The sequence below is a fragment of the Equus asinus genome, chromosome 8, assembly GCF_041296235.1.
Source record: "Equus asinus isolate D_3611 breed Donkey chromosome 8, EquAss-T2T_v2, whole genome shotgun sequence".
NCBI lineage: Eukaryota > Metazoa > Chordata > Mammalia > Perissodactyla > Equidae > Equus > Equus asinus.
In genome coordinates this window covers 18,816,637-18,832,749 of record NC_091797.1, presented here as the reverse complement: position 1 = coordinate 18,832,749, position 16,113 = coordinate 18,816,637, and the positions used below count along the sequence as shown (strand labels likewise).

The following is a 16,113-nucleotide window of genomic DNA, read 5'->3' as shown; positions in this document are numbered from 1 at the left end:
AATCCTACTGGGCAATAGGAAGGAAGGAACCACTGATACTCAGAAAAACAAGGATGCATCTCAAAGACACCATGCTGAGTGAAAGAGGGCAGACACACAAAAAGCTACACACTGGATGACTCCATTTAAATGAAGTTCTGGAACGGGCAAAACTAACCTATGAGCGTAGAAATAAGATCAGCGGTTATTTCTGGTAGGAGGGTGGGGCTGGGTGTGGAGACCGGCTGGAAAGCAGCACAAGAAAACTTTTAGGATAATGGGAATGTTCTGTATTATGGGAGGTGACTTGTAAACATTTGTCAAAGCTAATCAAGCTGTACACCTAAGGTTTGAACACACGTATGTAAATTATACTTCAATAAAATAAATTAAAACAAAAGACGCCTCCAAGGTTTGGGTGTGTGCAACTGGAAGAATAGCATGGCTGCAACCGAGACGGGGAAGACAGTGGGAGAAGGAGGTTAAAGGTCAGGAGAGGTGAGTGGAGGACCCCTGTTTTGGACATGTTATGTTTGACACATATACCAGAAATTCAAGTGGAGATGTTAACAGGCTTTGGATATTTGGGTCCAGAGTTCAGGGGAGAGGCCAAGCTTGAGCAATAAATTTAGAAATCATCAGCATATAGATGGTGTTTGAAGTCAAGAAAGTGAGATCACATGTTAATTCTGCAATAACTCCATGAGGTAAACACTGTACTATCCCCATTTTATAGATAAGGGAATTGAGTCCTGAAGAGAAGTTGAGTCAGGTAATTATCAATTACTAATTGATGAGTTAGAATCTCTGATGCTTTCAAGTTCAAATTCTTTTTTTTTTTTTTCTTTTTCTCCCCAAAGCCCCCCGGTACATAGCTGTATATTCTTCGTTGTGAGTCCTTCTAGTTGTGGCATGTGGGACACTGCCTCAGCGTGGTTTGATGAGCAGTGCCATGTCCGCGCCCAGGATTCGAACCAATGAAACACTGGGCCGCCTGCAGCGGAGCGCGAACTTAACCACTCAGCCATGGGGCCAGCCCCTCAAGTTCAAATTCTTAATCACTACATTAAACTACCACTCGCAATAGCTAAATCCAAATAGGCTTTTATGTAGTGATGGTCACAGTGTCTTTGTGTTCATATGGCCCTTCTATATTGTTTACAAAGTAATTTCTTGCCTATTATTTCATTTTACTTAATGAAATTAAATCAAGTTCCACAGGTATTAACAGTCCTGTTTGACAGATAAGTAAATTGAGGCAGAAATTAAAATTTACTTTGAATCACATATGTAAAGAGTAAAGCCTAAACACTTGTGTTTTATAAACTTATGCCTACTTTTACTGTGATTTTGTCTACAAATTATTAGAGACAGCTTCTAAGACATAGATGATGGAATGAAAGTTGAAATATAAATAGAAAACCAGGACCGAGGAAAGAAAAATATGAGTACTGAATATAAAACCATTATGACTGAGTTTCAATTTTGTCTATGAGTTCAATGACAGCAAAGTCAAGGGAAAATATAATCAATTATATAGATCTTGATGTAAGAAAAAAAGAGGCAGTGTTTTTCCTAGCATTGAATTTTAAAGAAAATTATACATTTTATAGGGACGTGAGATGACCTAAAGGATAATGTCCAGGACAATTATTCACAGCAAATGCTGTTGAAATTTTTCTATGGCTGTTCTTTCAATTAACTGTGAAAAAAAATATGTCAAGTTTTCTCACCTCTAAGCCACTTCCTCTATCAAGCTGACTATTAATGCTTGGTAAACAATGCACACAGGGGTAACTAACCCAATCCCTTGGAATTAAAGCATAATAAATAAAGCATAATAAATAAATAAAGCATAATAAATAAATAAAGCATAAACAAAAGGATAATTTATTTGTTGTAAACAATGACTACCAGGTTTTGAACTATGGTGCATACATGATATCTACACAAAAATACAGTATTCTACCCAAAGCTCCCCTTCCGGCTCCCAATTATACATCATACCCGCTCTGTGGTCGTGGAAGGAGAAAATCTAGCCCTCTGCGGCCCATAATCCTCATCGCCACCCCACACCCCTTCCCATGCATGCGCATGATGGTCTCCTGCCTTCTTTCAAGTTCTGCCGTACTATGTGGGTTTGTAATCCCAGTCTCTGAGCCATAGCTTTGAGAATGTCATTCAATATTTAAATTCCTAAACTCATTTAAATGAGAATATAGACTTTCTTCTTCAGACTTTTTAAAGGATCACAGACTCTAGTCCAGTTTTAGTAATCCTACTAGAAAGATCAATTCTGCCTTCTTTTCTGTCAAGGTCACTTGAGAACAGCACTAGGCATTCTGCGGGCCTGGTGCACAATTCCGGGGATGCCCTTCTAAGGCCATTGTGTTACTTACCGAAATTGGGTGACTCGAACTGACTCAAAACCTGGAATTCTTTTGTATGCTTCTTTGAGCTTACAAAGAGAACAAAAGGCAATATGTTGGTCTTTGTCCCCACAGAAGAAAGACGTTTGAGCGAAAAATGGATGCAGACAATGAGCAAACCAACAGAGTCACTGAGCAAAGGAAAGAGACACAGCGGGAGGTAGTTGCATGTTGTATGAATACAGTTAAAATGACAGTTGAGAATGTATGCATACACACACACACATATAATTTACTTTTGAGATTGCTAACAAAGAGTGAAGAACCAGCTACTTAGAATGGGGCGTGAATTTGGTGCCAGTTAATACAATAAATTTACCCAAAATCTATTTATTTTCTCCTTCTCAAAAATAAACCATGAATTTCCATACATACTTAAACTGAATCTATCGGCAAAGTATTTGCACGTCTTCAGTTAGAACCACACCTGAACCATCATCTGAGGCAGAAGTACACTGATCTCATCTTTATGTGACTTTACCGTGAGTTTAGAATTTTTCTCAGTAACTCTTTAGCTGTCAACAAAAGAGGCTTCCTTTTTTCCTTTTTTTAGTGAGGAAGATTGGTCGTGAGCTAAAATCCTTTGCCAATCTTCCTCTTTTTCATATGTGGGATGTCCTCACAGCATGGCTTGATGAGCGGTGTGTACATCCGCCCCCAGGATCTAAACCCACAAACCCCGGGCCACCAAAGCACAGCATGCGAACTTAACCACTGCACCGTGGGACCAGCCCCAAGAGAGGCTTCTTTATGGAACAAATCCCAATGAAATTTTCCCAAATGAAAATTGCATTTGATAAATAAAAAACAGAAAATAATCAAGAAGGCTTAGCATAATATTACCCACATAAATGAGCAAAACTGAACACAAGTGGAAAAAAGTCAACTGCTAAACTCTCTTAGAAAAAAATTGTTCAAAATACGTCAGTTGTGCGTAATGCTGTTAACTGCTCTGTAATAACTTTCTGAAAATGAATAATTAAGAATATATATTAAATAAACATGCTAAATTGAAAACATCTGAATTTCCTGGTTAAACAGCCAACAATTTCTTATGTAGTGAGTAGAAACTGCTTACTTGAAGTTCAATTCCAGCGGTATATCTGGAGTGTGTAGCAGAGGATGAATTCAAAAGGTCTTTGGTAAATGTTTCATTAATTTTGAAAGTGCCCCAAACTTCTATGGGAATTAAAAAGAAGTTTATAGATACAAAAGCTACTCGATTGTATTATAGCATAAAATTACAGAAGTACAACTTGGAGCCCATCTATTCAACAGAGGTATTTCAATTGCTTTTTATGATGAATGCTCACCTAAAATAATATAGGAAGTGTACATAAAACCAGAGCTTTCAATTGTGGATTTGGAACATAATGGGAAAGTGCTGGTAATCAAGGCCACCTCGTAAGTAGGTAAACGTGTGATCACTCAGGTGTGGTTAAATAAGGCAGTCACTTAACACTGAAATACATCCCCATCTAGGCATTGAGCTTAAACATTGTCCCCATTAAAAATTTTTTTTAAAAAAATCACTACTTGCTAACTCCAACATACGCCTTGCTTACTCATCGCTGGTGGTTTTTTGCGCTGAGATAGGTGTTTCCCCATCTTTGCACGGACAAATTCTGTTCATCCTTCCTTCAAGACCTAGTCAAATACGCCTCCTCTCAGAGAACTTGCCTGATCCCCAGATGCAAAGAGTCTTGTCTTCCTCTAAATGCCTACAGTACTTTATCCATGCCTCCCTTATAGCCTCTGTACCTACACATTTGTGAACATGTCGCATGTATATATGTCCACACTCTACTTTGGGAAGCCCCTTATGAGGGTAATCACTGTCTGATCCATCTTTGCATCCTTGAAGATGGCGCAGACATGGACCGCCTTTCAAAAGGTAGGTTTTCATCAAAATTTCTTGAAGAAATTACATTGTCTTCTTTCTTATACTAGTAAGATACTTATACTAGTCTCCACAACTAGCCTGCTAATTCACAGATAGCAAGAGAAATGCTTCATTGTGTCCTCCCAGAATTTGACTCAGATCTGAGTATAAAAGTGGTGCTTAATCAATACATGTTGCCTTAACCTGAATTTCTGGGATCCCAGGAAAGGGAGCCAGGAATACCCAGGAAAGCTGGGCTACGTCAGGTCCTCTCTCACTCTTTGCTCAGCTCTACCAAAATCCAGAGCCTCCAGATAACTGGTGTAGTCTTTGAGGAAACTTCTTAAAGTCCTTCAAGTCCTGGAACACACATCATTTGGCTCACCTCTTCATCCACTGAACAAAAACCTGAGTCAACAGTAGTCTCTCAGCTTCCACTGGTTTCCCGAGCTAGGCTTGTAATTTGTTTCATTTTGGTAATGCATTCAGTATACATATTTGTTGGCAACTTAGAGCATTTCTTTCAATATGGTCACTATGTATTCTCCCTGCTTTCATACCTCTAGACTTCTCTTTTCCGGAAATTGATAATGGCAAAAGAGGTGAAAAGAAGGTAGGAAGAAACATTTCATTTACTCAAGCATTTCCCTTACTTGGGATTTCAGCGAATCTCCCTAAATCTCAACAGAATCATAGAATCGCAGAGCTGAGCCAGAGGCTCCTCAAGGCTAAAGTGACACCCAAACATCTACTTGCATTTCTGAATCTTCTCCACCTCTGAGGCTCTCGCTGTATCCAGCCAAGCCTAGCGGGGTGTACCATCGCTGCCCTTCAGTCTCCCTGCAAACACTAGTTCTGCTGAGGGAGGTGAAGAGTAACACATGGGCAAAGAGCTAGAGTCCCCTCTCTATCACATGCTGGGTGGAAGGGCCCCAGCTCAGAGCTCCCCTCCTGGCATCCGTCTGTGCTTACTTGTTCTCTCACAGAAATTGACGCTCTGGGTGAGGTTGTTGAGATGACAGTCACAGCTCTGGTATGATCCAGCCGTGTGAAGATAGCATTTCTGGGGATCAAGGCATGAAGGAGGAAACCAAGTATAGTCATCTTCACAGGCACACCTCAGGAACCCATTCTTGTTGTAACAGTCTGCACAAAAAACAGAACTTCATCTCATGGGGCCTAGTTAATAAATTGACTACTGCCCAGTTCTGATCTATGGCTCTGAGATAGGATCTGACCCAAATATTTCTCACCATAGGCTAGAAGGATGAAACTAAGATGGCAAATTGTTTAAGGTAAAGAAATGCTCAACTCAATGGATTATGAGGTTGGTATCAGAAATCTATCACACACTAAAATCAAATGGCTGGGACTGGCATCCAAAAGAAAAATGTAGATCCAGTAGATATCCCTTAGAATGGCAGAAAGAAGCAGAAGAAGTTACATCACCCTGGGAGTTATTTGAAAAGTTCTAGAGGGTCTTTGTCCACTATCTTATCGGAGGCTCCCCTCATCCACCTAGCACCACTCCCAGGTAGGCCCTGTAAGCAAGATAGTAAAGGCAGAGTGCCTTTTTTTTTTTTGAGACTCATGATAAAAAATTCCATCTGCGAATCCTGTATGCTCATTCCCTTCAAACTGACCTAAAATTCCCACCAAAAACCATTCCTTTTTAATAGACAAAAAAATGAGGTAAAATCATCAGACATCTTTGTGAAAATAAGCATGACAGTATGCAGTGTATGGCTCTCAAATTTGATCACGCATCAGAATCACCTGGCAAGTCTTATCCCCGAATTGCTGATTCACTATGTCTGCGATGGGGCCCAGAATTTGCATTTCCAGTAAGTTCCCTGATACTGCCACTGCTGTCAATCTGGGTACTACACTTTGAGAAGCATTGCTTTAAACAAATCATTTAACTTCTCTGAATCTTACTGTATGCTCATTAGTGCTATTTGCCAAATATGCCTTGTTTTCCTCCAGGCACATGGTAGGATTGCATATTCTGGGCCCCTGAGGTTGGATGGGGCCATGAAACCAGTCCTGGCTGATTAGTTGTGAGCAGAATTAATGTGTCCCTTCTGTATTAGAGGATTCTACTGCCAATGTGAAACCCTCCAGTGTTCCATCTCTTTTTGTCTCAGAATGGGTGCATTTGAGATAGTGTCTGATTCATCAACCTGGGTCCCCAAGTGACCACACAAACACAGCTCTTCTGCCAACTGCAATGGACAGAAAGCATGAAGAAGAAATAAAATGTTTATTCTTTTAAGCCACAGAGATTGTGGGGATGATTGTTTCCACAGCATAACCTGACCTAACCTGACTGATACACTCACCTTCCCCAACCTACTCCCAGTCCGCAGAGAGCTGACTTACATGTGGTGGCCTTTGCTCTGATAATCGTCATTGGCCCATTTGACCATAATGACGGAGGATTCAAAAGCTTCAGAAAACTCTTCAAATCTCTTTTCTCCTTGGAATCTCGATAGGCCACCTGAAGCAGCAGCTCATACTCCTGGACTGCGCCTAAAAAGAGGGAGATCATCAGAAGCCTCCTTTCTCAGTCTGGGAGGGAAATATGGCCGAGGAAGTGACTGGGAAGCAATCATCAGATTCAACCTGGAGGTCACGAACTGCCACACTGCTTGTTATTGACTTCTGCTCATCCAGACATTGACTAAAAATGAGCATCCAGAGCAAACATGCAGAGTCCCACATGTGCCTGATCCATGTCTATCTACCCTTTCGCTTCTGCCAGGCCAGCTGCCCCCACGCTCTCAGACCCAGCCCAGCATCACCTGCTCACTTTACACCCATCCTCGGGACACATCCAAAGTCAAGTTTCAGGGATCAAGATTGAAGGGAGAAGGGGTGAGAAAATCCTCGTCACTGTTCCCTCCTCCTCCCCCAGCTCTGGTCTCCTTGAAGTACCTCCAGTATAAACCCCCAGTCTTATACTTTCCTCCCCAAAGAGTCCTTCCTTCACTTGTAAAACTGTTCCATTAAGTATTTGAGTTTGAATATTTATATGAAACGCAAAAGAAAAACAAAACAAACCCTTATGCACATTCATCTCCATCCTATGATTTCTGAGCAGCACTTTTGTTTCCCTAAGGAAAGGCCATTATATGTTTTCGGCTGGGAGAGAAGGTAAGGCCTGTGAGTCTTCTCCCCCACAGAATTCACGTAGGCACAGTCACATGAAACTTAGTATGAAATTCCACGGGGTTTCAAGACCCTCTGAAGCTCCTCTATGGACCCCAGATTAAGAACGTAAGGACCTTACAGAAAAACAGGCAAAAGGTGAACATCCTTTTACGCTGGGTCCCATTTCATTACCATTGGTGGTGAAATTTAGATTTCTCAGGACACCCCCATGCTTTTTGCAGGAACAGAAAAGATGAGGAGCTTCTATGAGACTGTCTCATTTCTTAGGGGCCCTGTGGGGCTAGACAGAGGAGGTTTATAGACAAGCAAAGCACTGGACCAATCCCTAGGCTTCTCAGAAGAAAATCAAGAGGGTAACAGGAAGCTGGCCGAGGCTGCCACACGTCCCAGGACATTTACAAGAGACTTCTGTCTGCCATAGCTCCCACCATTTCACAGCACAGAGCCTTAACCGCCTCCTCTTACTCTCCCCAGCTCCTCGCAGGCTGGACCCTCTGCCCCAGGCCTTGGAAGTCACCCCAAGTGGTGGAGCTAAAGGGATGCCCATTCCCACTGTGCAAGCAGGTGAGGAGTGGGGATCAGGGGAAAGGTTAACTGTGGTCACACTGCCAGGGGTTAATGGCACTGGTTCTGGAGCTAGACTGACTGGGTTTCATCATTCCTCCTGCCCCTCAGCTCTGTGATTTTATTTTACTATCTGTAAAATAAAGATGACCATTGTACCTAACTCAGAGGGTCAGTGTAAGGATTGAATTCATCTAATGCATCTCAAATAGTGCCTGGCACGTAGTAACAGCTCAACAATTATCAGCTGTATTTTTGCTGTCAGGGAAAATGTATTCATGGCATTCCAAGTTGAATTATTTCATTTTTCTGAAGAATTATAGCCTTGCATGGTGGTAAGTTCCGTGGCACTATTAGCACATTGCTGTATGGCAGATTTACTGCACTGTAGGAAGACTTCTGTGGACTGACCCGGGAAGCTGACGACCATCTGGGTGCATCACTGTTTCCATGAGGAAATGTATTCGGTGCTTGAAATATCAGACCCACAAATGAAATTTCATAAACAACTCATTCCCAGAATGGAGGCTGTGACCATTAATTACATTGTTAGGATCAAGGTAAGGAGGAAAAGGAAGAATATGGAGCAGCTGCTTGCTAGGTATGGAGCAGGATCCTATGCCTTTGTTATATTATTTAATCCTTACAAAGTTTTACTAGCAAGAATTACTACTATTCTCATTTTACGGTTTTGGGGTGTTTAGTAATGTGCCAAAGATCACACAACCAGTCAGAAGTACTGTTGGGGTTTGAACCCTGGTCTCTTGGCACCAGTGCCCACTGCACCATCTATCTAATGGAATCTCACCTTGAGGCTTTTTCTCATTCACAATGAGTTCTCTTTTTGTTTTGATGCCATCTCTTTTCTGTTAAAAAGAAAGAAAGAATAATTACGGCGAGGCTCGTAATGTTGTACTTCATGAGGTCCTGTTGGATTTCCCAGATAAACTGAAATCGTGTATCTAAAATGAAAGCCAGGGAAGGTGGGGAGGTGGCAAGAGAGGGCCTCACTGAGGCAACTTTTAAGCACAAACCTGAAGAAGGAGGGGAAGTGAAGATCCTTAAAGACAGAACTTTCCAGGCAGAGGGAACAGCATATGCAAAGGCCCTGGGATAAGAATGCACCTCGTACATGAAGATAGAGCAAGGAGGCCAGAGTAGCTAAGTGGAGCAGGTGAGGGGAGAGGGGCAGGAAGTGCGATCAGAGAGTGTCTCTGGGGAGGCCAGCTGTGTAGATCTTTACAGGCTAGACCAAGGGCTTAGCTTTTACCTGAGTGAGGCGGGAACCCACTGGAGAGATCTGAACAGAGGAAAGACACACTCAATTTGCTTTTTGAAAGGCTCCATCCTGCAGCCATGTTGAAAATAGACAAGCACAGAATCAATGAGAACATTCCAGAAGTTATTGAAATAATATGGCTGGGAGGTGATAAAGGTGTGGATTAAGGTAGTAGCTTTGGAGGTGGTGAAATGTGTTTGAATTCCAGATATATTTGAAAGATAAATCCAAAAAAAGGAAGAGCCAATGGTTTAGATATGGATTATGAGAAGAGTCAAGCATGAAAATATGTTTTCTGCCTAAGCAGCTGGAGAGGTGGTGATATCGCTTGCTAAGGCAGGAAAAGAGGAGCAAGTTGGGTGAGAAGAAATCAAGAGTTTAATTTTAGACATATTAAGTTGAAGCGTCTATTGGGCACCCATTTGGAGATCCAAGTAGGTAGCAGCAATGTGAGTGTGGAGCTCAGGGGAGAGGTCTGAGGTGGAGACATAAATTTGGGAGTCATTGGCGTGTAGGGAACTTTAAAACCACGATCCTAGATGAAAGCATCAAGAAAGTGAGTTTAGATAGGGAAGAGAGGGTGCAAGGATTGCTAATTCCAACCTAAGTGATTTTTCTCCTTCAAAGATGCCATAGGAAAGAATGTGTTGAACTAGAAGAGATCTCCAAGATGTTTAGTCCAAGATCCTTGTTTTGCAATTAGGTCATCTAAGCTCCAAGAGATGAAATGACTCATCCAAGGCCACCAAGCTAATATTGGTAATCTTGAGACAACAACCCAGGACTTCTGATCCTGAGTTGGTTAAATTATGTAGTTTCAGTTGCTTAAAGAGTGATGGATTCTAAAAGTGCCAGAGGGAGAGAGGAGAGGTGGTAGAGAGGAAAAATGGGACGGACATCAACTCACCTCCAGGAAGCCACCACGGCTCTCGGCGATTGCGAAGATAGAGACGAGCCAGAACACTCGAACTCTCATGTTCAGCAGGTCCCTCTCCTTTTCCTGGACTGAACACAAACAGCTGGGTTCACAGTCTGTGACTGGACAAACGGTGTACCACACAAGGCTGAGCACAAAAACAAGTCCCTCAAGCCAAAATTTAAAAACGCACCCGGTGGTAGGGCTGACTGAGCTGATCAGAAGCCCTGAGTGTGGATTGTTTTTCCACTTCCTGTACACAGCCTGAGGCACCATAACCCCTGCTCCCACTGTAGAAGCAGTAAATTTCCCTCTTTGCAAACTTACTAGAAAATGTCTGAAGAGCTGTCTTCTAGGTGATCAAATTTAACTAAACACAGGCTATTTGAAAATTATGACTTGCTCAACTTTGAAACAAGGTACATTTAACATCCAGCCTTCTGTGCTTCCCTGAGGTTTCCTTTTTATCTCTGTAAAAACAAGCATTAAGATAACCAAGGACCTTTAGAACCATTAATGTAAGCGTAGAATCTGAGTGTTTAGGCATAAAAATAATAATGAATCAATCTGACAAATCTCCTTCTTTATAGCTGATGCAATTAACAACAATTGTCCTCCAGTTTATGGTGATCTCAGAATAATTTAGACAAAACTCAGCACATTGGGATGGTCACAAAAGTAGTCATTCATACCCAGGTTATTTGTGTCAATGAAACAAATCATGATAAGTTAGAACTGTTCTCTTCAAAAAGTAGTTACTAGGCACATGTGGCAATCTAGATTTTTTTTTTTTTTTTTTTTTTTGCTAAAGAAGATTTGCCCTGCCAATCTTCCCCCTTTTTTGTGTGGTGAGCCACTGCCACAGCATGGCCACTGACAGATGCGTGGTCTAGGTCTGCTCCTAGGAACTGAACCTGGGCCACTGAAGCAGAACACACTGAACTTAACCACTAGGCTGCCAGGTCTAGCCTATGGCAATCTAGATTTTAATTTTAATTACAATAAAATGAAATTAAAAATTCAATTTCTCAGTCACACTAGCCACATTCTAAGTGCTCAATAGCCATATGTGGCTAGGGGCTACTACATTAGGCAGCACAGACACAGGACATCTTGGCCAAAAGTTTTATTAGGCACGGAATATTATTCAGCCTTAAAAAAGAAGGAAATCTTGTCACAGGCCACAACATGGATGAACCTTGAGGACGTTATGTCAAGCGAAATAAGCCAATCATAAAAAGACAAATACTGTATGATTCCACTTATATGAGGTATCTAAAGAAGTCAGACATAGAAATAGAAAGTAGAAAGGTAGTTGCCGGGGGCTTGGAGGAGGGGAAAATGGAGAGCTGTTATTCAAAGGCTATGAGTTTCAGTTTTTCCAGATGAAAAAGTTCTAGAAATCTGTTGCACAATGATGTGAATGTACTTAACACTACTGAGCCACTACATTTAAAAATGGTTAAGATGGGACATTTTATATTGTGTGGGATTTTTTTTACTACAACTAAAAAAAAAAGTTTTATTGGACAGCAGTGACAGAACATGAAGGAAAATTTCCCTGCGGCCTCCCAACGTTTCTTTCACATCTCCATGGGAAAAGACGAAGAGCTAGGATTCCCAAACTCAACGGCCCACCAGTGGGCTTAGTGACTTGATTGACAGCAGAAAAGAGGCAGAGCTGGGCTCCCTCCCGGCCCCCCCTCCTTCCGAGGGGTGCTTCAGCTTCATGCCAACCCTGCCATGGCCCACAGCGCTGCCCCACACTGTACTCTCTGATCTACGAGAAAAGCGGAAAGGCATTAGAGACAGGGAGTGACGACCACAGACACGGCCTGTGTGCCAGCAGAGGCCCTTTCTAGGGCTTTCCAGGGAAGCATGAAAAATAGGCAATGGAACATATCAACTTTTGATTTACCTTCTCCCTTTCGGTGAAGGTCCTCTCGTCCCCCACTTCCTGCTTCCAAGACTCCTCCTGAATCTGTGGCTTTAACTCTCTTTGGGCAGCAGCCTGTGCTCCAGATCATTCTTCCAGATCTTGTTTCCTAAAACTTCCCTGCTCTGAGTCCTATTTCCTCTGCTCTATGCTCTTTGCTTTCCAAAAGTGATGGATATTTGTCTTTAGAGTGGTGTATTTCAAACATTTTTGACCCATAGAAAGAAATATATTTTATGACCTGATATATATGCGTATACACACACACACACACACACACACATAATAAAATGTATGAGTGTATGTGTGTGCATACATAGAGTGAGAGTAAACAACTGAACAGTTGTGTGAGACGGAACTAATTCTTTCACTGAGACGTGCCCTTGGATATTTTCTATTCATTTTGCTTCATTTCATTTTTATTGGTAAATCGTCACAACCCACAAAATTGATTTCCCCATACTTCCTGGAGGGCAGCCACATTGCAGCGAGAACTTGGGCTCTTTCCAGCCCCTTTCCCACTGTTTCTCCACTTCCAAGGAAGACTCTTTTCTGAGAACTCCTGGGTACTGTTCAGGCTGTGGTCTGCAGTGGGGGGAGCTTTCAAAGAGCGTAAGAGTCTCGGTGCATGTGGGTGTGATCTCTCATCTCTTGAGCCAGGGCCTGCTTCCAAATGGGAGGCCTGGCCCTCATATGGCTCTTTCTCTCAATCTCTCTCTCTCTCTCTCAAAAAGCTTCTTTCTTCCACGTGGAGTCCAGGCCTGAGGCTGCAAACCCAGCTCAAGAAGGCCCGGGTGACAGCTCTGGGCGTCGTGAGGAAACTGTCTCTCACACTCTGGGCCTCTTTATTCCTTCTTCCTCCTACTCTGGAGGGTGGATTCTTGGCCGTCTCCTTGGACTTGCTAGAAGAGGTAAACTGAAACTTATAGTCAGGGTTTCAGACCAGTGATTCCCAGGCACTGTTGTGTAGACCAATCATGAATAGCTGGACTACAAAAAAAGAGGAGGAGGCGGAGGAGGAGGAAAGAAAACACGTAGGAGGAGCTCATGAGAAGACACAGATGACCCCGTCCTGCCCTAAACCTACTAAATCTCGCACCAGCTGGCTCAGCCACGTGCATTATTAAGGCTACCCGAGTGGTGTTGACCTTCAGGTAGCTTTGAGAGTTGTGATTCTAGACTGGTTCTTTTCTGTTGCTGTGAGCACGGTAGAGTGGATTTCGACTCCTAGCAACCCTGTGTGCAGCAGAGGGGAGCCCTGCCCGATCTTTTTGTGCCATCCTCTCACCTTCCAGTGCTGTATCTGACAAAGCTCCAATGCTATTCACACAGTTTTCATCGCCAGTTTCTTCGGAAGTAGGCGGCCAAGTCCTTCTTCCTAGTCCGTCTTAGTCTGGAAGCTCCACTGAAACCTGTCCGCCATGGGTGAGCCTGATGGTATTTGAAATTCCAGTGGCACAGCTTCAGCGTCATAGCAACGTGCAGCCACAACAGTATGACAACCGATAGAGGATGGTGTGGTTCCCTGACTGGGAAACAAACCCTGGGCCCCAGCACACGAATCTTAACCTCTAGTTCCAGGATAGGAAAAAAATAGTTTAACACCTAACTTAATCCTGCGACTGGAATTCTTCTTTGGGATTTGGGACTCAGGCTTCAACTACTCAAAAGTTTTTCTTTGCTTCTTTGATGCATGCAGCTCTTTTTGAGATAGGGTTGGAAAATTGATTTTCTGATAAGTAACAAATAAATAATTTTTTATTGGAAGTATGCCCCACACAATACTTGGGACACTATTCATCGTCCAAAATTATTTGTTGTTGTTCTGAAATTCAAATTTAACTGGACATCCTGTATTTAACAACTAGTCAAAGGTGGGAAAACAGTCTATGAAGGTACACAGGTCAAAACAGGCTGTGTGGCCGACTGCCCAGGGTTCAGGTCCCAGCTCTGACATCTGTCAACTGGATGCTCTTTGACATTTTCTTGGACTTTCTTTACCTCAGTTTACTAATCCATAAGATGGGGGAAATAGTATCTAATTCAGAGGCTCTCAGGAGAATTGAATGAGTTATTGCATATGTTGTCCTCAGAAAAATACCTGGTGGGTAGTAATCCTCAATTCTTGTTAGCTATTAATATGAGCATTTTAATCTCATCACCAGTTTATATAGTTACTTGCTGGATTGTGCCAGAATTTGACTTCAATTCTGAGTCAGATTAACTTATCAAATAAAAAGTGCTCCTGGGTTGATGGCTGCCACTGTAGAACTGAGGGATCCCAGCCTCAAGGTAATAGAAACACGTTTTTATAGGAACCAAGCTACCTGACTCAAAGGCACGTCCTCGGTAGTGAGGATGTTAAGACATACTGGGGATGGAGGGGCGCGTCTGATAACTCACTGTACTTTGCCTTTACTAATGCAAACCTGATAATATTTTCAGCACCTCCCTTTCAAACTGGAAGAGTCCAATTATTAAAAACATTCTCAAGCCCACCCTGACGGCCTAGTGGTTAAAGTTTGGTGCACTCTGCTTCAGTGGTCCAGGTTCCAGTCCTGGGCGTGGAACCACATCACGCATTTGTCAGTAGCGAGGCTGTGGCGGTGGCTCACATAGAAGAACTAGAAGCACCTACAACTAGAATATACAACTATGTACTGGGGATCTGGTGAGGGGAAAAAGAAAAAGAGGAAGACTGGTAACAAATGTTGGCTCAGGGCAAATCTTTCCCAGCAAAAAAAAAAAAAAAAAATCAAGCCAAGTGATAAATGCAGTTCTGGCCTAAGTCCGTGTGTCCTTGCCATAGAGGAGGAGCTATTGTTGTCATTAGAGTATGCATGCTTACATCACACCTCGCTCTGTGGCAGCTGGGGGCTGGCCAGCAATGCCTGACCCGCAGCTGTGTTGGCACTGGCATCCGTGGGAGGGCTTCGCTGTGGGAGGACCTCCCTCACTTCCTTGAATTCATTCAAGTGAATTCACTCCTGATAACCCTTGTCCTTCAATTTGCAAAGAACAATCATCAGAACTACGCTTCTGGAGACTGTTGTCCATTGTCTCCCAATTCTTCCAGTTCTGTATTTATGACTCGAAATATCATTTATGTCAACAGCTGTCTCCTTACCAACAGTAGTGCTTGTTTGGAATGGCTCACACGTACACTTTCCAGCATTTTTAGCAGTAATCTAATCTCAGGCGCAGTTGAACCCTGGGGTTACTCTCCTGGCATCGATCTTTGTGTTTCTTCCTCCACAAATAGAAGAATTCCCAGTAGAGCTGTCTTCCCTCTCTTTGTCTCGGACTCAGATGTACACGTATGAGTCACATACCCACACACACACAAATGGAAAGAGTAGCTCTCCAGCTAGGATCTGAAAGAAATCATGACTCAAATAGAACTGATTGGTTTATAAGCAGAGGACCTATAAAATCTTGTTTTCATTTTACATCTTATTTTATAAGTTTTTGGCAACATTTTCATTGGGCTCTGTATTTGTATAGAAACCTGTGGGCCATCTGCCTTTGAGCATGATTTCTTTGTGCTCCTATAAGTAGGCAGATAGAGAAGACAGATGGAAAGATAGGTGGGGGACAGAAAAGATAACCAATCTCATATCTGGAAAATTGTTTGGAGTTTTGATAAATTTCATGGGCTAGACAAACATCTTCTGGAAGCACTATAATTTAAAGTTATTTAAAATCTCAATGAGAGTCTGCATAAACATGTGTGCACAGTAAAATTTTAAACACATATTTCATATTTTAGCATGTTTTTAGTATGTTTATGTTGTATAAAGCTAGCGGAAAGAGACCTAGCTGAATTAGACCCTGATCCCAGGTTTGTCCCTTATCTGTTAGAACTTATGAAAGTTAAAAAAAAAACCTCACTGGACTCGCTTTCCTCCTAGACAAAATAAGCGATAAAATAAGGTGAGCTCAGATCCATTCACA

General features: G+C 42.4%; 1 protein-coding gene across 3 annotated transcripts in view; it reads right to left on the bottom strand.

Moving 5' to 3' along the window:
- ADGRF1 (adhesion G protein-coupled receptor F1) overlaps positions 1-16,113 on the bottom strand; it is a 42,611-nt gene that overhangs the window by 20,385 nt on the left and 6,113 nt on the right. The window contains exons 2-8 of one of the 3 annotated variants that reach the window (XM_070514805.1): positions 10,551-10,693; positions 10,215-10,312; positions 8,837-8,894; positions 6,673-6,822; positions 5,263-5,436; positions 3,487-3,587; positions 2,379-2,437 (exon numbers count right to left, since the gene is read on the bottom strand). In XM_070514805.1, coding sequence (XP_070370906.1) covers positions 2,379-2,437; positions 3,487-3,587; positions 5,263-5,436; positions 6,673-6,822; positions 8,837-8,894; positions 10,215-10,283 — 611 coding nt within the window. In that variant the 5' untranslated portion in view covers positions 10,284-10,312; positions 10,551-10,693. The remainder of the gene's footprint in view (positions 1-2,378; positions 2,438-3,486; positions 3,588-5,262; positions 5,437-6,672; positions 6,823-8,836; positions 8,895-10,214; positions 10,313-10,550; positions 10,694-16,113) is intronic. The other 2 variants (XM_044776818.2, XM_070514806.1) reach the window with 2 other exon arrangements.